General features: G+C 35.9%; 6 protein-coding genes across 6 annotated transcripts; 3 read left to right on the forward strand and 3 right to left on the reverse strand.

The window, feature by feature from the left end:
- The first annotated feature begins 1,540 nt into the window (after window positions 1–1,540).
- LOC8269696 lies at window positions 1,541–4,176 on the forward strand. The gene is made up of 5 exons (XM_025159123.2): window positions 1,541–2,212; window positions 2,336–2,439; window positions 2,566–2,737; window positions 3,024–3,143; window positions 3,222–4,176. Exons 1-5 carry the CDS (start codon window positions 2,027–2,029, stop codon window positions 3,984–3,986), a joined length of 1,347 nt encoding a protein of 448 aa, XP_025014891.2. The 5' UTR covers window positions 1,541–2,026; the 3' UTR covers window positions 3,987–4,176.
- Window positions 4,177–4,437: 261 nt separating this feature from the next.
- Window positions 4,438–7,103, reverse strand: LOC8269697 (homologous-pairing protein 2 homolog). Its single transcript, XM_015725367.2, has 7 exons — window positions 6,966–7,103; window positions 6,769–6,845; window positions 6,529–6,554; window positions 5,984–6,251; window positions 5,674–5,744; window positions 4,911–5,099; window positions 4,438–4,827 (listed from the first exon to the last, which is right to left on the reverse strand). The coding sequence occupies exons 2-7, from the start codon at window positions 6,794–6,796 to the stop codon at window positions 4,732–4,734; spliced, it is 678 nt and encodes a 225-aa protein (XP_015580853.1). The 5' UTR covers window positions 6,797–6,845; window positions 6,966–7,103; the 3' UTR covers window positions 4,438–4,731.
- On the forward strand, window positions 7,035–8,675 carry LOC8269698. The gene is made up of 5 exons (XM_002529083.4): window positions 7,035–7,358; window positions 7,460–7,553; window positions 7,657–7,694; window positions 7,793–7,928; window positions 8,069–8,675. Exons 1-5 carry the CDS (start codon window positions 7,035–7,037, stop codon window positions 8,482–8,484), a joined length of 1,008 nt encoding a protein of 335 aa, XP_002529129.1. The 3' UTR covers window positions 8,485–8,675.
- Window positions 8,676–9,435: 760 nt separating this feature from the next.
- On the reverse strand, window positions 9,436–10,469 carry LOC8269699 (30S ribosomal protein 3-1, chloroplastic). The gene is made up of 2 exons (XM_002529084.4): window positions 10,026–10,469; window positions 9,436–9,920 (listed from the first exon to the last, which is right to left on the reverse strand). The coding sequence occupies exons 1-2, from the start codon at window positions 10,290–10,292 to the stop codon at window positions 9,636–9,638; spliced, it is 552 nt and encodes a 183-aa protein (XP_002529130.2). The 5' UTR covers window positions 10,293–10,469; the 3' UTR covers window positions 9,436–9,635.
- A 29-nt stretch (window positions 10,470–10,498) lies between these two features.
- LOC8269701 (histidine kinase CKI1-like) lies at window positions 10,499–16,067 on the forward strand. The gene is given in 8 exon segments (XM_048373330.1): window positions 10,499–11,380; window positions 11,508–11,744; window positions 11,936–12,628; window positions 12,941–13,313; window positions 13,391–13,962; window positions 14,102–14,593; window positions 14,595–15,371; window positions 15,692–16,067. Coding segments are annotated over 8 exon segments (3,399 nt in total). The 5' UTR covers window positions 10,499–11,326; the 3' UTR covers window positions 15,893–16,067.
- A 265-nt stretch (window positions 16,068–16,332) lies between these two features.
- On the reverse strand, window positions 16,333–18,589 carry LOC8269703 (ribosomal RNA small subunit methyltransferase). Its single transcript, XM_002529088.4, has 3 exons — window positions 18,438–18,589; window positions 17,523–17,926; window positions 16,333–17,238 (listed from the first exon to the last, which is right to left on the reverse strand). The coding sequence occupies exons 2-3, from the start codon at window positions 17,835–17,837 to the stop codon at window positions 16,501–16,503; spliced, it is 1,053 nt and encodes a 350-aa protein (XP_002529134.2). The 5' UTR covers window positions 17,838–17,926; window positions 18,438–18,589; the 3' UTR covers window positions 16,333–16,500.
- Window positions 18,590–20,708: the final 2,119 nt, after the last annotated feature.

Here is a 20,708-nt window from a genome sequence, read left to right on the forward strand (position 1 = left end):
CCTTGATCTCAATCTTTTAACAAAATTGGTTGAAAACCTATTAAGAACCTTGCATATCTTGAAAGTTGAGTGTCAACTCTATGTATGGTGAATGGAACATTAGGTTTTGAAGAACTTTAACTGGTGAAAACATTTTGCAAAACCTGACAACAATCATGCAATCATTCTTGTTTCATTCACATTTCACAAGCAGGTTTTTCATTTTATTTCTGTTTAGTTTGATTGTTTGTATCATTTAAAAAAAAAAAATATTGATCTCATACTGCAAAATAACTTCATGTTAAGCCAAATTACCAAATGTTTGAATCCGTTTTTCGTTTGAGCCTAGTAGAAGAAATTATATATGTTAACTTGATAGTTTTCACTTCCAGTTCTATAAACATTTCTGGAGAAGTTTGTTAGCTCGAGTGAGTGGCACTTGGTCATTGTGGCTGTCACATGGATGTTGTTAATCTTCATTCTTGTTCATTTTTTGTGACATTGTATAAAATATTATCTTGATAACACTAGCTAAGTGAATAACAAAATTACAATTACGAGCACCACAAGAATCAGAATGATATTTTTAAATGTAAGAACTGTTTGAGCTATTCCATGGCCTATCTGGTGAAGGCTTCTGGCAACATTATCTGAACCGGGTGTTTGAGCAATGCCCTTGTCTACTTTAAAGTTGTATTGAAGCTAGCCAGATTTCTCCCTCTGTTGGGATAGTTGTTGGTTTCATTTGTTATTTGTTTCTTTTAAATTTTGTATCTTATTGGATAAAGTACAATTGATTGCATGCCACAATAAGATATATTTGATTCGAAACAGTTTCCAGTACATGTCAGATCCGATAGATACTCGGTGGTGTTTGGCTCTAGGTCAATGTTTGCTAAACATTTGATGGATTTTGGGAACAAGGTCCAAGTATAGAGCTGTAGCTCTGTCAGGTTTTTCGCCAATGAATAAAAAGAGAGTTGGAAGCTTCTTCTTTGGTTTTACTGGTATTTGGGTCATGGCTTCCTGTTTAGGTTTCTTGTAAGATTCAAATTCAAATAGAGGAGCCATTCATTTTCTTGCTCAGATGATGACTTGAAGATTGGAAAAGAAAACTCCAGTGATAAAAATTGAAAAGATGTATGTAGATATGATTATTTGTTTAGGATGTGTCTATGAGGTCACCTTCTACTTAACTGTAATCATTTCAAACGTGATGAATAAAAAATGAAATCAAAAGTATTATCATTAGTGTGTATAGCCTGAGATTTGAAAATGTTCGATTAACAACATTGACACGTGTCTACTGAAATTTTAATTCTATTCTATTGATGTATGATCATTTTGCTGATGTGGTTGTAAAGATATTATTTGTTAATATATAATACTTAATTGATAAATATTTTTAAAAATATATTTAATAATATAGCAGTAATATATTCATGACTTTTTATTTGGTTATAAATTAAAGTCTTTAAATCTGAATTTGGAATGGCAGAATGATTAAAAATGAAACTGTGTATTGTATGAAATCAAGATTATTGACCTACACAGCGTCAGGGGCTGTGGTTGGAGTGGCGTGATCTATCGATCATAGAATGGAAACAAGGAATGTTCTGAATACGGTACCCTCTGCTGCAATTCTCACTTCAGCGCTAACTTATTTCCTCGAAATTGACTGAAAGAAAACTTCTCCCAAAACCGCGTTTTCAGAAGCCCAATTCTCGTAAGAGCCCCTCTTTCCCACCTTCAATACAAAGTCTTACCTACTAAGTAAACTCGAACACGCATCCAATCCTATACTGCCTCCAGAGTCGTCAAAAGGGCCCCAACAAACAGAAAACCCCTTCTGCTCTCTTTCGTCATCACATAAAAGCACCAAACGAGCTTTTGCTTGTTTGTTCTCTTCTGCTCCTCAAATCTCTCCCTCTCTTTTCTTTTCTTTTCTTTTCTTTTCTTCCTGTTAACGTGTGCTTACTTCCTGTTGCCCTTCTTCTTCCTTTTTTTCTTTAAATCACTAAAAGAAAGGAAAAAAGAGAAAGCGGGCATGGGAAAGAAGCTTGATGCTATTTTTGGAAGAACTTTCAAGGCCTCAAAATTCAAGGCACTTGCTAATCTTGCTATCTCTCGTCTTGCTGTTTTCAAGAACCAGCGTCAAGTCAGGTGTAATCAAGCTCACTCTGATGTTCTCCAGCTCCTTCAACAAGGTCACCATGAACGTGCTCTTCTTCGTGTATGTTTTTCTTTTCCTCTTCTTATAACTTCTTTAGTATTCATTTGATTTCTTCTGTGTATTACTGAACTTTTGTTATACTGATCTTTTTTATCATAAACTTCGCTTCTGCTCTATGAACAGGTCGATCAGGTTATCAAGGAACAGAATATGTTAGATACTTATGTAATGATGGAAGGATACTGCAATCTCGTGGTGGAAAGGGTCCACCTCATGGAGCAGGACAGGTTGGTTGGTTTGTTTTATTATTTTCCAATTACGATATGCTAACGTTAAGTTTCTTTCATGTTGCAATTTATAGCTTTTGTTAATGCTTTTGGCTTTATCATGATGGCTTTTTATTTTGGCTTCAGAATTTGTCCCGATGAACTGAAGGAGGCTGTGTCAAGTTTACTTTATGCGTCTTCTAGATGCGGGGATTTCCCTGAGCTTCAAGAAATTCGCACCGTTTTCACTTCTCGGTTCGGCAAGGAATTTGCTGCTCGTGCTATTGAATTGCGCAATCACTGTGGAGTGGATCCTAAGGTATATATATTTCCATCTCTAGAATCTGTAAATATAGTTCACTGACTTGGTCTTTGTCACGCGTTACAATTGACTTCCATACTTCCATTGGTTAATTTTCGTACGAACATGATTAAGATATATCTGAACCATCACAGGAATTGAATTTGCATTCTGTATTGAATATTTCTGTCCAAATAAAAAGGACGATGATGGCATAGATATATAAGATGTGTTTAGATCATGTTTTACTATTTTTCAAATTTATAGAATTTCCGCATAATCTAATTTTCTTGGTTTCATGCAGATGATACAGAAGCTGTCAACCAGGCAGCCGAGCTTGGATAGCAGAATGAAGCTGCTCAAAGAAATTGCTTCAGAGAACAACATCGTTTTGCAACTCGAAGTAACCTCTATTAAAACTGAGGTAAGTAGTGTTAATCAAGAATATTAAGAGCAGCGACATTATTATGTATAATATGCACTAAATGGGTGAACATTGCAGGAAAAACTGGACTCAAGCAAGAAGCACAACCAGCACCTGCCAGAGACATCAAATAATTCGGGTAGCCCAAAGCCTGTTGATAATCTCCTAATTTCACCTGAAGGGATAAAAAGTGATGGGTTCACTGATTCAGTAAAGGGAAGGAAAAAATATACGGATGTAGCTGATGCAGCCCAAGCTGCTTTTGAGTCGGCTGCCTATGCTGCAGCAGCTGCAAGAGCAGCTGTGGAACTCTCTCGATCCTATTCCCATGATCCTGACAATCAGAACAGTCCCAATAACAGAGGAATAACGGTTTCTGTTGAAGATGAGACTGTGAAACCTGAATCCGAGCCTTGCGATCATGAAAGTCGGAGTGAAAATAAAGCCACAGAATTAAACGATAACAATGCAGTGGAGCAGAAGAACTCGGTACCCACTTCTTCTACAAATTCCGATATAGAGGAAAGCGATTTGAGGGTGACATCAATGACCCTGGATCCGGAGGAATTACTCAGGCGCTTAGAGAAGGACATAGTTTTTTATGACAGTGACAACGAAAGTCATGGTTCTGGTTCTGAAATAAGGTCTAGCAACACTACAGAAGAGGTGCTGGAAGATGAGAAGAAAGTTCCTTCAGTCATTCAAGCTGGCCGAAAGGTAGATTCAGTTAATGGAAATTACACAGCTCATACTACAGAAGGACCTGGGATTCAAAGTTCACAGCATCTAAACAGAGGGAAGGAACCATTTTCGTTCAGGACAAGAGGGGTGCGTGGATACTGAGAAGCATGAACATATTAAGATTGAGTTTTGTGAGATTTGCCGATATAATACCTTGATTTCTTTACCGTAAAATTTGTTCATTGTAATCTTATCTTTTGCTTTTTTCCCTTTCTTTCCTTCCCTTTGTTAATGAAATTTTTGTGAGGTTAGAAAATGCAATACAAATTATTGAAGTGTGTTTGAGTTTGTATAACTATTTGAAAAACAGATGCTTAAAGTAAATAGATCAATACACAAATCCTCCATCTGCAGAAATATAAGATTCCCTAAAACCAACTCTATATATACTTCTAATATGACCAGCATTAATACTAAAAACAAGTGGGAAAATTCTGTCCTTAAAGATTTCGTGAGAAATGTGATTCCCAGATGCAAGAGAGACAAATGTGATCTACATATGCAAATAACGTTACACCGTTGCTAGAATCATGGCTAAAAGATTCTGGAAAGCTATTTAAATGTGATCTACATTACATATCTTGTCTTACTCTGAAATCCTTTAAGCTAAACAACTGTTAGAAAGCACATCGTTTGCAGAACAAAGATTTGGCAAGTAAAACTTGTGGCAACTGAATTAAAATTACCTAGACTAAGCTACCTGGGATTATAAGGCACAACTCTATTTCTTACAAGGATGCAGAATTTACATATTTAGCAACAAGTTTACATCCAGAAAAGTGGGAACTAGTATATATGCCTAAATACTTGATCGAACATGTAACCCATTTCTCCTCATAGAAAGTCGCTAGCCTCTAGCCCGCTTCTTACCACGTTGAAGCAAGTCACTGAATGACTGCAAACTCACACCAACATCTTCGTCGTACTCGATTCCAAGTTCCTCCTGCAGAAACATCAGCACTGGTTAAGGACAAGTTGATCAAGGCCAAAAGCAATGCTGCAAAAAATGACTTATATATCAATAACCTTAAATTCCTTTAGATCCTTGGGTGAGTTTTCAGTAATAGAGTCCCACAGATCCTTGAACATCCTTTTTCGTTTTCTCCACTGACTTATTAGCTCTGAGTACATTTTCTCAACAGCGTGTCGCTCTTCTGGGCTTACCAGGGTAACTCCCCCACGCAATTTTACCAATTTGTCCTCCAATTCCTTTACCTAGAAGAGAAACAGAAGGTCCTCAGCTTTGAAAATTCTTTGCAAAACATCTAAGAAAGATACATAGTTGTAAAAGGTGTAAGGTGTATTGAGGAACAGAGTGTGCGCACAAGTCCCAAGAGACTAAAGTGCAAGGAAATCAAATGCGCGTTCAGGATTTAGAAAAAGAGAAACCATTTACAAAGCATGGTTCAAACTTCAAATCACATACAAACCCATGCTTCTTCCTTTTCATCCATTTACCACAAAATAATCATTTCCTCAGGTATAAAAATTGTCAAAGATATTACAATCCAAAGCTTAGATGCAAATCACTGAGATATCAAGTGAAAAACATCCAACAAAACAAGCTAATAAAGAGTTCAATAAAGAAGCATACTCCCTCAGACCCCTAATGTGCAAGCCAGGCACATGCTTTAGGGACGGAGCATTGCCTGAGGCCACTAGAGGCGCTTGAACTTGAGCCTCAGAGATGCTGGAGGCTGGAGGCTAGGCATGCCATGGTGGGCCTTTGACAACTATATTTTGAACAGATATAATAATGAAATACTTGGAAAGCATCAAAATGATGTACCTCATTTCTCAATTTGGCTTCTTTTTCATGTATCTGTTCCAGAGTCAAATTTGATTGCAAAGCCTTAATTTCTGCAAAAATTTGCACATTGATCCTCAGGTTAGACAATTTATTGAACCAGTGACTATAGTCTTTTTCGCCTTTTTATTTTGTTGCATTTTGTGTGTGTGTGACCAATCACATGATTATGGAACTAACAGAACTTATTTTCACAATTCATATGTTGAATTACTCAACAGATCCAATATGAAAACGCTAATTTTAACTTACACGAAGCAGGCGCATATATAAAATTGTGTAGAAGAAATACCTCCCTCAACAGCATTAATTGCTTTCTTCTGATCTTGAAGCTGTTGTTGAAGTTTAGAATTTTCATCTTTCATACAATTAAGCTCTTCACTGTTGGGGATATCAAACTGATCTTGGCGAGCGAGATATATCTTTTGCTTCCCATACTCCTTGAACGAAATCTTGCCACCATCTGCGAGAGTGTCGAGTGCTTTTTGTATAGCTGTCTTTTTAAGATTGTACTTTTGCAATGAATCAGCCACACTTTGTGAATTCAGTGGTCTATTTTGCTGAACCAAAGGCAGATTATGAGAGAGAGGGCCAATATCACAAAATATAGAAACAAACACATGAAAGCTTGTCTACTCTATAACTGTTATGCTTTCCATTAATAGTACTCTTTTAACATACAGCGATATTTTCAAATTCTTTTTAAGAAAAGAAAATAATATATGAGTACTAAAAATATAATTTTCAAATTTAGTTTAGCTTAAATATAAACGACTAGATTAAACCTTGGAGCAAAGATTTTAAGCAAAATCGGGACTCAAGGAGCCGAGTCTTTACCTCGTTAACGAAGTTCAACACGATCGCTGCAAGAATACACCGGAAAAGAAAAGAGGATATTAATTAAGCACAATGAGACGAAGATTAATACCAATTAAAGAGCAAATTAGAACGATTTAAACCTAAATTAACGTAAAGAACCCACAAAATATTAGAGACGCATAAAACAAGCAATTAGTGAGATCGTATTGTAAAAGGAAAAGAGAGAGAGAGAGAGAGATTGAGTTGCGTTTGTGTTACCTTCGGCGCTATCAGATTTCGGAGCCATTTGCCGATCCTAAAGCAGAGGGAAAATGCGCGGGAAAACGCTCTGAAGTCTGCCAAATTGAGTGATGCTTGCTCGGATATAATAGCAGCGGCGAATTAAAATAAATATTAACATTAGTGAGTTTATTTTAGTTTCATACGCCGTCGTTTTGTTGTGTTGAAAATCTTACCTCTTTGTTGTTCAAAGCTGAGCCAAGTCTATAAACCTGCCCACTAGGCATTGGCTGGTGAAAACAGAAATGGCAGCAGCTCCTCAAGCTCTGCTCTGCTACTCCTCCTCCAATTCCAAATCCTTGTTTGCCTTTTACCCAAAACCATCAATCTCTCACCAACTCCACAACAAAAGTAAACCAAAAAATTGTTGGCTTGCACCAAGACCTCTTCTCTTAGATAAGAGAAATGCCTTGAATTTTAATTGCCACGCGGCTCGCCGCAAACGCAACATCTACAACACTGCCGTTTCCTCTGATATTAAGGGCAATGCAACAAAATTGCTTCAAATAATACTATGGTCTTTTGAAGGTGTTTACATTTTATGGCTCTTTCTGCTTCCTTATGCCCCTGTGAGTAATCATAATAATAATAAATAATGATATACTCCCATAATTTTGAAGGATGGTTTGGTTTTGTCAGTCATATTTGATAATCTTTTGTGTATGAACAGGGAGATCCAGTGTGGGCTATTAGTAATGACACTATTAATTCTCTCGTTGGACTTTCTCTCAATTTCTTCTTCATCTTGCCTTTCATCAATTCTGGTATTTTTGTATAAGCTACTTGTCATAACTTCGATATTATCTGTGCTTGTCATTTTTTACTATATTTATGATGATTTCACAATGGAACTTTCTGGCAGAGTAGTTGGCATACATGCTGTTGATGCCCCCGTACTTCATCCTGTAAGAATTTTGATTGGCTGTCCGTTTTTTTCCCAATCAATTTTTGCTTTTTAATAACTGACATGGCATGGGCAATGTTTCTTTCTTTGTTTCCTCAGATGTCTGAAGGATTATTCAACTTTGTTATTGGATGGACCTTCATGTTTGCCCCTTTGCTCTTCACTGATTCTAGGAAGGATAGGTACAAAGGGTCTCTAGACGTTTTATGGGGCCTCCAGATGTTCCTCACTAACAGTATGCTTCCTTCACTCTCTTGTGTTTAATATGTATTCAGCAGATAGGCTAGTTCCTGGTATGTATGTTAGCTAGTTTAGTAGGATTCCACTGGGAATTTTGTGGTAATTGAAATATCATTATTCTTTATGCAACACCAGCGTTTTTAATACCTTATATGGCTATCCGGCTAAATGAGGCTGATTCAGAGTCCGTTCCACAAAAACGCTCCCAACTCGGCACCGTGATGACAGATGGTGCACCCATTGTAGGACTGATTGGTGGATTTGCATGTCTGGTATCTATATTGTGGGCTCTTTATGGCAGAATGGATGGTAATTTTGGGAGCTTAACAGAAAGAGGGGAATTCTTGATTAGTTACCTTGGATCAGAGAGGCTCGCTTATGCTTTCATTTGGGATATATGTTTTTACATTCTCTTCCAGCCTTGGCTCATAGGTGATAATTTACACAACATTCAGAAAACTAAGATCAATATTGTGAACTATCTTAGATTTGTTCCGGTTGTTGGTTTGGTGTCCTATCTCCTCTGTTTGGATCTTGACGAGGTGCAATAGCTATCTATATATAGTTCTGTAATGTATGCAAGTACATTCTGCAGGCTTTGAGCCAGTTAAATAAAGATTTTCCATCTGTGTGTCTTTACTAGAAAGAAAATGTACTGAATTTTGTAGCATATTTGTTGTACTTGAACAAATGGTGCTGCTCCAGTTCTATGCATTAGTGACTTCTCTTTATGTTTACAGCATCTTACTTTTTCTGTTCTCTCAAACGTTAAATACAAAAATCATTGCCAGAAGTCTGGGATCTCAATCAGAAGGTTTGGGTTAAATCCTGCTAGTTGGGATGGGGAGTTGAAGAAAGGAGAGAGTTTACACTTAGTTTAGTGCTCATTTCAGTTTTGATCTATATACATATTAAAAAAAATAAATGTTTGGACTAAAGCTACCTTGATGGAAGAACACCTCTAGAATTGGATCAAATTAACAGGTTTAATCCAAGATAATGTTCTTCACTGGTTGACACTGGGTTTCTTGATACTTCGCCAGTTCTAACCGAACAGGCATGCCCAACCGTACCTCTGGCTATCAGTTTAACATCAGTTAAGGTGAAGAATGAGCACTGCTTCCTTTAAAAGTAAAACTCACAGTAGTTTCTTGATACTGACTCTTAAACCAATGATACCTGTCTGAATATTCGAGCATATGATCAATCTATGGAACATTAATGTTGCAGAAAAAGGCACAGATTCATAAGGCGGATTTCCAGTAAAAACTTTGATTTAAAAGATTTAAAGGGAAAGTTGACAGTTTTCCAAGAATTAATGCTTCGTGAATTCAAGTGGAAAAGAAGTTTTCATGAAGTTCTCTGTGTGCGTTGTTGTTCCTTTTACACTCTCTGTGGCTTTTCCTATTCATAGAGAAGTTAAAGCAAATGATAAGCCAATATTTCAGACAATGCTGAACTTCCATATAGACAGGACAAATTCCTTGATCAAGTTCAGAACATGAGACAGAATATCAATTGAGCATTTATAATGAAATGTGGCAGAATTACAGAAAAAGCAAGGCAAATACAAATAACATAGCCGTGAACATAATTCATCCTTCAACTATATTAGAACCAAAGATACAACAGGATGTAAGCAATTAGCCAACTCAACATCAAAATAATTGACAACAAAATAAACCTGAATGTATTACTTCATTTAAGTAGTAAGATTGCCACCACTTTGCTGCCACAAATTGATGATATCAGTAGCCTGATTAAGAAGTATAATCATCTTCTTCTGGGATATCCATGGCTTACTCTCTAGAGTAGTCTTGAGCTCTTCCCATGCATCTTTTCTTGGCCAAAAGAAGTAAGGACTCAAAGGAATAGTGCCATGTCCAGGGATTACCTGATCAAGGGCCAACCCAATGTTCTTTTCCATCCATATAAACTTCAACACCAGTCTTGGTTTCTCCACTTGCTTCACAGCCACTTCAACTTTCTGCAGAAATTTCAAGAAACACATTAACCTGAACAATCTACAAATACCTATGAGTACTAGCTAAAGAGGGAAAAGAAGAAGAAGAAGAAGAAGAAGAATTTGAACCTCAATTATGTCATCTGAAATGGGTTCTTCAGTTTCTGAGGTCTTGTCTTCTACAGTGAGAGCTTCTGGTGATGCAAAAGTAGTTAGTCTTTCGTTTCTCGAAATGGGTCTCATTTTTGGGTCAAGAATTGTTGATGAGTATAGAAGACTGATTTTCGGATTAGCAAAAATGCTTGTCTTGATTGATTTGCAGAAGGGTGTCCGATGAGGAACTGGTGAGTATGTCAAAATAGAACTTACACCAGATTGAATTGCCATAGATAACATTTTCTTTTGGGTATTTAGAAAGACAGAGAAAGACTTGTTAAGGATAGAGAAAGATAGCTATAATGTTACAATGAAGAAGAACATTAGACCATGGTGTCTCTCTCTTCTTCACTGATGAGAAGGACCTGGGTTTTGGATAAGGGATTTGGGGTTTGTTTTCAGAGAGATGCAATATTTTTCAGCAAAGAAGAGTGGGGTTTCGTTATGGGTAGGCTTGCATTAAGACCAAAATTTCTGTAGGGCCCAGGCCCATAAAATTAGATTCAACAGTTTTTTTTTCTTTTACTTTCATTTATTTATTTCTTCATTTGGCTTTATAAATATTGGCAGGACACACTCCATTATAGAGCTACTATGTCTGCAAAAAGAAGAAAAAGAAAAGCATGCATTGCTTCAGATGCCTGAGGAATACAAGAGTGAGTTGTTGCAAAAGGAAACATGCATTTTTACGAACTCTCAAAGATTCGCCATCTGTTACAAGGATTTGGAATGAGATGCTTGGTAAGCCTGATATTGTTGCACATGATACTTATGCTAGGAGGAGTAAGCAAAGGTCTGGTGCAATTGAGTTGTTTATGATAATGAAGGCCAAGGGCTCCTCACCTAGCTGGACAATTTAACGCGGTATTTATGCAAGTAATCAACGACGAAAGAGGCAGTAAAATATTTTGAGGAGATGGTTGATTCTGGGTGCAAGCCAGATGCTGCAGTTGATACGTGTTTGATCCAGGGTGAGATTCATTTCCATACATCATTGATCAATTAAAGGAATCTTGATTAGACTTTCCTAAATAGAAAATGGAAACAAGAATACAAATAAAGTTGCCTTCCTTATAGCAACACAAATATAATTTCTTCTTCTTGTTCTTCTTTTTTTTTTTTTTCATTAAATCGCTTTCGCTTCAGTTCTCTCATAGACAACAGAGAGAAATGTTTTCGTTTTTTCTTGACCTCTATAATTTTATATTCTTCTTTCACAGGTGAAGAAGAGTTTTTTATGTGTTAGTCTCTTATCATCACAACTAGAAGATCCAATGAAGCTCATCTCACTCGTAGTGTCACGGCCTCTTTTCATATTCTTCCTTTTGGTATTTTTATGTATTAAACATTTTCTGTTCTATATATGTATATTTTTTCTAATAGGTAATAACTGGTTCGTTTATTTTCATGTTTTTTTTTTTTGTTTTAACCCTTTTCACAAAATTCTTAATGTAGTCAATTGGAGTGTTGCTACTTCCAAGTGTAGTGGTCCCATGGTGGTACAAGATCATTCAACAAATGAAAAATGAGGTTGATTTGAACGCTCGCATGTTTGGCTCTGGAATGCTCTCTGAAATTGAAAACACTGCTAAATTGTTGCATCCAATAAACTCTACTGCAACAAATTTAGTAAGAATTCTGAGTTCGTCTCTGAATGGAAATAATCTCTCTCAATTTGAAATTGAGAGCAAGGTTAGCTTGCATTTATTTCTTTCATTACTACTACAGGTTAGATGAATGACTTAATTGCCATTACGCAAAGAACTCAGTTGTTGAGTAGTATTTATGGGTTCTAATCTATCAGATATATGCCTTTTAAGCATTTTGGACATTAGCAGAACAGGGAGTAATGTGCTTTTTTTTTTTGGTTCTCCGCTGTGCAGGTGGCTCCAATGTTATTTCAAACATTCTCAGTAACTCCTCTCATATCACAGATTTCATATTTTGGATTGGAAGGTCCCTTTTTCGCCTACTATCGTGATGGCAACAAGACTTATGCATTATACTCTAACTCATCTGCATATTCTTCAAGTTCAAGTGCCTTAAAGCTGCCAATAAAATACACCTGGTATAAGCAGGCTGTAGACCCTGACACAGGAAAATTATATGGTAATGCGAATGAATCCCAGGTTAGCTTTTTGGCTAATGCAAGTTGGATTCAAGAAGCCTTAGCTAGTGGTAATGGGTATGCCTCTATAGGAAATGGATGGAATAGTGCTCAAGATCTCATGTTTCTTAATTCTGTTACTATGCTTGGCCAAGGGGTTATCTCCTTATGGTTTCCAGTTAATGCATTGATTAATTTCTTCAATGCAATAGATCTTTATGGTGGATGCTTGTACTTGGCTACTTTAAGTGGAAATGTGCTTGCAAATGGGCTGCCTAACACTCAAATGGTGGTGACAGGAAAATCAGTTTCCTTCAGCTTGATGAATTTGAATGGTGATCAAATAGAGCATTTAGGAAGTTTTTCATGCATGCCTGATAATGGCATGCTAAGACCTTCAATTCTGAAGATTGGAGATACAGAGTATATGGCTTACTGTTCTCAACTAGAAATTGTGGGAGTGCAGTCGGTATGCTCTAATTCATTACAAATAACTTTTATTAATTCAACGAATTAACTATATCAGCAGTATTACCCCGAGGGAACAAAGTTTAAACATAAACTATCATGTTCTCATAATTCCATATACCAATTAAGAATTAGTAGCAATGATTAAAGCAAATCAAAGGAGAGATTGTTGAACAGGATTAGCATATGTCTCGGGTCTCTAACATGCATGTGAGAGAGTTGGTACATATATTGGTCCTATCTAATAATTTCTCAAACCTAAGCATACCATGGAAATTGTTGCATGTCTAATATTACTATATTTGGATTTCAGGTGTATGCGTTGGCTTTCCCATACCATAAACTAGTGAGTTCTGTTGATAGAAGTACCAAAGTGGCTCTCATTTTATTGATGGTAATGATAGCTGCAGTCTTTTTCTCAATTCTTAGTTTTGTATTATTAATGGTTAGGGCTGCAACTAGAGAGATACACCTATGTTCGGCATTAATAAAACAAATGGAAGCAACTCAACAAGCAGAAAGAAAGAGTATGAATAAGAGTCTTGCCTTTGCTAGTGCTACCCATGATATTCGTGCTGCCCTAGCTGGCATTACTGGGTTGATAGAGATAAGCTATGGAGAAGTGTCTCCTTATCAATTACAGACAAATTTACAACAAATGGATGATTGTGTAAAAGACCTAGTAGGTAATTACTATTATGCTTACTTAACAGCTTGATATGTGAATTCTTCTTTTTTTAACAATATTAAAAAACTTGTTCAGGTTTGCTGAATTCTGTTCTTGACACGAGCAAAATTGAAGCTGGAAAGATGCAGGTTGAATTAGAGGAATTTGATTTAGCCAACCTGCTTGAAGATGTTGTTGATTTGTTTCATGCTGTAGGTATGAAGAAAGGATTAGATATTATATTGGATCCTTGTGATGGATCTATTCTTAAATTCTCCAATGTAAAAGGCGACAGGGGAAAACTGAAACAAGTCCTCTGTAATTTACTGGGCAATGCTGTTAAATTTACTTCTGAGGGGCATGTATCAGTTCGAGTATGGGCACAAAAGGCCAGTATGGAGAACATGATTATTGCTTCCAATCCAAAGGAATTATGGAAACTTTGCTCGTGCTGGTTTATGAACCATAAAGAGGATCATGATGTAGAAATAATGAATTCAATGAAGCAAAATCCCAACTGTATAGAATTTATGTTTGAAGTGGATGATACAGGTATAGGAATTCCAAAAGAAAAGCAAAAATCAGTATTTGAAAATTTTGTTCAAGTCAAGGAGACAGCTTTTGGGCAAGGAGGCACTGGCTTAGGACTTGGAATTGTTCAATCTTTGGTATATAGCTATAACTTTGGCAGCATTTGTATTTTTAAGCTTATGGAATTTCTTTAGATAGATTTTTTCCTTCTTAATTTTTATTTTGCATATATTCAATACGAGATGCACGTTGATCTAACATCTCATTTTTCCTCAGGTACGTTTAATGGATGGAGAAATAGGTATTGTTGATAAAGAGCTTAGTGAGAAGGGAACATGCTTCAGGTTTAATATTTTCCTCATTACATCTGAGATTCCTTCAACTGGTACTAAGAGAGATGACATTGAAATGGGAAGAGATGCTGTATCCAATACACATCAATATCCAATGCTGACTGTTAGAGCTCCTACTCCTAGCCTTGGTAGCTGTACTGCCAGTCCCGGGTTGTCTATACTAGGTTCTAGTCTCAAGGTTGATGGATCCCATGTTGTTCTCTTGATTCAGAATATACAGCGGCAAAAGATTGTTCAGAAGTTTATAGAGAGATTGGGGATAAAAATATCAGTTGTGAGCAAATGGGAGCGCCTTTCTTCTACGCTAACAAAGATTATATCTAAGCAGAATGTTTCACCTTCCAGCTCTTCGGGAAAATCAGGTTTCAGTTCAAGGAATGAAATGTCTAGCAGTAGAGCAAATAAGGATGTCCCTTTTAAGTGCCTTGGATGGTACAGAACGAAAATCACCTTCTTACAGAAGTAGCAGCATTCTTAAAGGTGCTCCAGGCTTTATTTTGCTTGTGATTGATACTGGTACTGGACCGTTTGAAGAACTCTACGAAGCTGTAACTGAAATTAGAAAAAGCCTTCACCGTGCTTGTTGCAAGGTTATTTGGTTGGACAAACCAACATCCCATAGCATCATTCGTAGAGGCCTTGAAGATGACACAATTGGTTCAGATGACGAGATTTTGTTAAAACCATTTCATGGTTCTCGTTTGTATCATGTAATGAGATTTCTACCAGAACTTGGGGGTACCTTGCACCATGGAGTTTCATCATCCGAACCCAAGAAAGAAAGTACAGTTCAATCAATAAAAACGATTAAAGATCCTGGATCATCATCATCTGCAATTCATTTGCAAAGGGACTTGGGACTAAAAGGCACCTCAAGCAGGGAGCAACACAAGACAACTAGAGAATATTCAGCTAGAAGATACTCAGTTGGATCTTCAGAAGTACATGATAGAGAATGTAGTAATAAAAGCAATGAAAAACCCTTGAGCGGGATGAGATTCTTGGTTGCTGATGATAATCAAGCCTTGCAAATGGTAGCCAAAGCTAACCTTTCAAACCTCGGTGCATCTTCTGTTAAACTTTGCCCAAGTGGAGCGGAAGCTCTACAATTAGTTCGTTTTGGTCTACAAGAACAAAAGAAAAATGGAGGGTATATTGTGGCTCCTTATGATTACATTCTAATGGACTGTGAGGTAAAGACTTCCAACTTTTATCTCTTTTATGTCATCATAAATAATATTGCTGGCTAAAATGCTTAATTTACCTATGTACAAGAGTGCTGAAATCAAACAAAATAGTTATATGAAAAGAGAACAATACAAATCATGAAACTTGATTCAGTGTGGTTACTTTTACATGCACACAAGCGAGCGACACATGGAATAGATATTGCTTTATTGTTTGGAATCAAGAAATAAATATCTTAACAGCATAGATACATTGCATAAACTAGCTACACCATAGTTTCTTGTGAAGAATTCATTTTATAACCTCTTGTTTGCTATTCTAACAGATGCCAATTATGAATGGATATGAAGCAACAAGACTGATAAGAATAGAGGAGAGATCTTATGGCATTCACATACCCATTATAGCATTAACAGCAGATGATGATAAAGGCGAGGAGACGAAGGAGGCAGGAATGGATGACCATCTGTGCAAACCACTAAATAGAGATAAATTGCTGAAAGCCATCGGAATTGAATCCATGTAGTGCATCTTAGATCTCATTTGTCTTTTATAGTTTAGTAGCCTCTTTTTAGAAGTTCTACCTTGTGCTTTTGTTGAGTTGGTATGCTTAAGAGTTGTTTCTTTTGTTTGCTCAACATCCAAACATATCAGTTTTCTTCTTATTATTAAGTTTCAAGGGTTTACATATGATTTTATTATGCCTGTTTATGTTTATGTTCATGTGGCTTATTTATTTATCCTGTGATTCTTGTTTTGAATTTTTCATTATTGTTAGCTCCATGCATTCCAGATTTTAGATTCTGACCTAGAAATTCTTTGCCAATCTGCTAGAAAGTGGAATTGCAGTACACGAGGCAGTAACCTAATTAAAACCACATCTTGGTACAAAAAGTAAAAGCTAGAAGGGATATGTAGCAAATGATGAATCAAGGTAATGCCTATGGCTACAATAACAAAAACGCATAAAATAACAGGTAATTTCAGGAGCTATTGCATCCAGGAAAACTTTCAGGCACAACCACATTATAGGATACTATAAATAAGACTTTAGGTTGACCAATATGCGAAACAAAATTTGGGCAAAACTTCAACAGATTAACAAAAAAGAAAAGAACACTAAACCTCCAGTGATTAAGAGAAGTGAATGCCAGCCATATTGAATCGGGAGAGTAAATATAAGAACTCCTCTTGTGTGAATTTAGATGATCTCCTTTCATAAAAATTCCTCTCTTTTAACACTGCTAGAACTTTCTCTTTAAACTCAGACATCCCAGAATCCGCATCACCATCCTCAACCTCCATTTCATCACCGCTTCCATCATCCAATTCCATACTCTGATCCTCCTTACAATCTCCCAATCCCGAAATATCCATATCAGCAGCTTCGTAAGAAGCATTTTGAGAAGAATGCAACGCCTGCAGAGTCTTGTAGTTCTTTTCAAGCAAAGACAATACATTTTTAATCCTAAAAATAGAGCCAAGAGTCTTGTTCTTTCGAATGAAACATATTCTTATAAATCCATCCCATTCCTTAGCATTAACTTGCGGACGGGGTTTCCTGGGCTCAATTCGTACCACAGAAGAATCCACCTTAGGCGGAGGCCTGAAATTGTTCTTTCCAACTTTAAGGAGGTGGGAAACTCTGGCATAGAGTTGAGTGTTCACAGACAAACGACAATAGAGAGTATCACCTGGTTGGGCTACAAGTCTCATTGCAAATTCCCTCTGAAACATTATGATAGCACATCGGAAAGAAGGTTGGTGATTCAGTAATTTGAATGTGAGGGGGGAAGATATTTGATAAGGGATGTTGGCTACACATATATCGAAATAGGGAAGATCAGTCTTGAGAACATCACCCTGAATAACCTGTCAAGACAGAGAATATATATTAGTTTCAATATGATTTGAAAAAATCTTGGTATAATTATTACCTTCATGACAGTCTAAGCAGAAGTTGAAAAGAAACAGAGACATAACCAGTAATACTACAAAAATAAACAATTGCTAGAAACTATAAATGCCAAATGCAAGACTTTTCTTTTGCTTTTTCCTTTTTATGAATGGCACAAGATCCATATCACAAAAAGTAAGCAAATAAAAGCATAGAATTTGTACTGAACTTGATAAAGAGATTAAAAGGTAGGTTGCACCTTTAATCGATTGGACATAGGGGTTCCCTGAAAGCGGCGCTGGAGCTCAAGAACCATACGGGGATCGAGTTCAACAGCAATAACCATCTTTCCAGCTTCTAGAAGCTTCTTAGTGAGATTTCCGGTACCAGGACCAATCTCAAGAATAACATCAGTGCTCTTAATCCCTGACTTTTCGACTATGGTGTCAACTAGTAAGGGGTTTTTGAGGATGTGTTGTCCCTTTGATTTGTGGAAGGATATGCCTCCTTGGTAGTGGTTTGATGGTGCCCGTGACTGCTTCACCTTCTCTTTCTTGATCTTGCCGCCTGCCATTAATTTTTGGTTCTCACGATCCACAATATGAAGCAGTTGCTTTTAGTATTAAAAGTTTTATGTTCAGTTTCAGAAATGTTCTGTAATTCCTGAGGAATACAGAGTGTATGCAAAAGAGATATTAGTAATTTCAAGTAATATATTAGGAACACATATAAAATAACATCATGGAAACTAAAGCAACAGCTAAAGGAAATAAGCAACTACGCAACTAAAGCAACATGGCAGCAAAACTTGAGAAACAAAAAGATGAGAATGGTTAACAATAATTTACTCCCCCCTCACCGACTCCTCATTCCCAATAGAAGCATAAATAAGCAAAGCCATAAAAATAGAGAATAATAAAAGAAACCCGTATTGCCACTCTCCAAGCAGGAAAGACAGCATTAAAGTTTCCCAATACCAAATAAAAGGAAAGGATTGTAATATTCTGCGAATAGATGAACTAACAGCAACCAATTCTCATTAATTTCACAGGTTTTATGCTAGACTATAGCTTTTTTCACGGATAGCCTTTTCAAAGCCGGACCTAATTTGCTCTTTCAAGCTCAAAATTAAATTAAGAGATAGCGACTGAGAGAGAGAACATATAGAGAATACCTCGGCGAGTTCCTATCCTATCGTGTGGCGGCACCGGTGGTTCTTTGGCGGCGGCTGGCTCTAAGTGTCTAAAGAGACGAAGAAGAAGACACGAATAGGAGAAGGAAACGATTCGTTTTGAATTACTAGTGACATTTATTTCTAGGCCTTGTTGCTAATTAATTTCTGTGCTTTATATTTTTCAATAATTTTATTTTATAATTACATAAAAATTTGAAAATAAATATTTATATATTTTTAATTTTATTGTCAGAAAAACTTCTAAAAAAATAGTTTTTATAATTTTAGGAGTCTCCGAAGCTTAATGCTGAGTGATATTTCCTTAATGTATGAGTAGATTGAGAATTTTTCTAATACATTAATATTAAGTTTTTCTATAAGAGATGTGGAATAATGATACACATGGAAAAAGCACCAAACTGCCACTCAACTTATTTTATTTGTTTTAGTAATTATATTTTTAGTAAAATTTATTTATTTATGTATAAATATTTATATTAATTTATTAATATTTACTGCTCTGATCATTTTTATCAATTTATCTTTTAAGTGAATCTAATTTATTCCATAAGATTATAAATTGCATTACAATTATTAATCATGTATTATCTTTTTATTATATATTACTTTTATGTTATTTGATTTCTAATCATGGTTAGTCAATACGATTTACATATCAACTAATGTAAATACATGAAAACATGAGAAAGAATTGTCTGACCTCTTAAAAATTAAGAATATGAAACTAACTTAGAGAGAAAAGGAAAAGGGTAATAAAAAGAAAAAGGCATGGAAAAAGAGAGAAGCTATGTATGTTTAAACAGAAGTCTGTGTCTACACGAAATTGAAAGTCTTTTTAGAGTATTATTGTGGTATTCTGCCATCATAAAATTGATTATGATGGTTTATAGAGTTGAAGAGCTATGTTTTGTAGAAATCATGGAGAAATCGCTCGGAAATGAGAAAATTGTATTGATTAGGTTCACGAAAAAATAGAAGTAGCGGTAGTAAAGGAGGGATGGAAGTGGATTAATACCAAGAGCAAGAACAAGAAATCCAAAATGTGACATTTCATAGAATTTGACCATGGACCCATGAAAGCAAGCTAAACAGGAAGTATAGGGTTGGGAGCCAACTTAATTGATGGGAACAACACCCAGGAAGAGTAAGTGATTTGTTATTATTGTTCATAATGGAGGATAGATTCTAATATTATTGCAATCGTTTTGTTTTTGTAGACATGAATTGGGTCAACATTTTTATACGCTCTCGTTCACACTGGCCGAACTAAGGGGGCTGGTATCCGCCATTGTCCCTCTAGCAATATAGTTAATCAATTTGGCAATTGATTTCGTGTATCATGTGATCACTCGTATTATTTATATTTTAAACTATTAAATTTAGTTATAATTGTTGGATGATAGAATAATTGATTACTTTTTCAATGAATATATTTACTAAACTATTAATTAAAACACTGTCAAAATAATTATCAAATTCATTATTAGCTCAAATTTTATTATGTTGTCTCTCTATTTTTTAAATTATTCTATCCCCCTCTTTAAATTATTATCTCATATCAATTCAGATCTAATCGGAGAAATTTCAAATTTGAAACCCTCTCACTTCTTTCGGAGTTAATTCTTCGTGAAATAAAAATTAAAAAGAAATATAAGATTCATAATAGAAATATTTCAAATTCAAAACTTCTTTTCACTTTTGATGGAGTTAATTCTCCATAAAATAAAAATTAGAAAAATTATGACCTACTGAAATATCTTTTAATCCTTCTGACACTATTAATTAACATATACTAATTATATATTTCTGTTAAAAAAAATTATGGTGCCCCTAACTTCATTTTCTGAGTCCGCAATTGCTTGTTGATTTGGCAATTTACATACATGCGAATGATATGTCTAAATAGTTACCAGAAACAAACAAAGTGTTCCAATGGTCCGATACTCCTTGCACTAAAATGACAAAATAGCAACGGTTGTTGTTGATTTCGAAATTAACGTTCACCCGATAAGTATAGATACTGCCATAAATCGACGGATAGCTATAACAACAAATTGTACGTAGTAGCACTACTCTTTGCACTAAAATCTCAAAACAGTAGCGATACGCAGCAGTTAAGTGGGTAGCTCCCAGAATAGGGCAATATGAATTGACATGAACCTGAGGCGTGAGTAACAAAGCTGCCGATTACATTGAAGTAATTGCTATTTATCTTCTGATTTCTTTTGGTATTAAAACCAATTGTTATTT

Source organism: Ricinus communis, chromosome 4 (assembly GCF_019578655.1).
Source record: "Ricinus communis isolate WT05 ecotype wild-type chromosome 4, ASM1957865v1, whole genome shotgun sequence".
Classification (NCBI taxonomy): domain Eukaryota; kingdom Viridiplantae; phylum Streptophyta; class Magnoliopsida; order Malpighiales; family Euphorbiaceae; genus Ricinus; species Ricinus communis.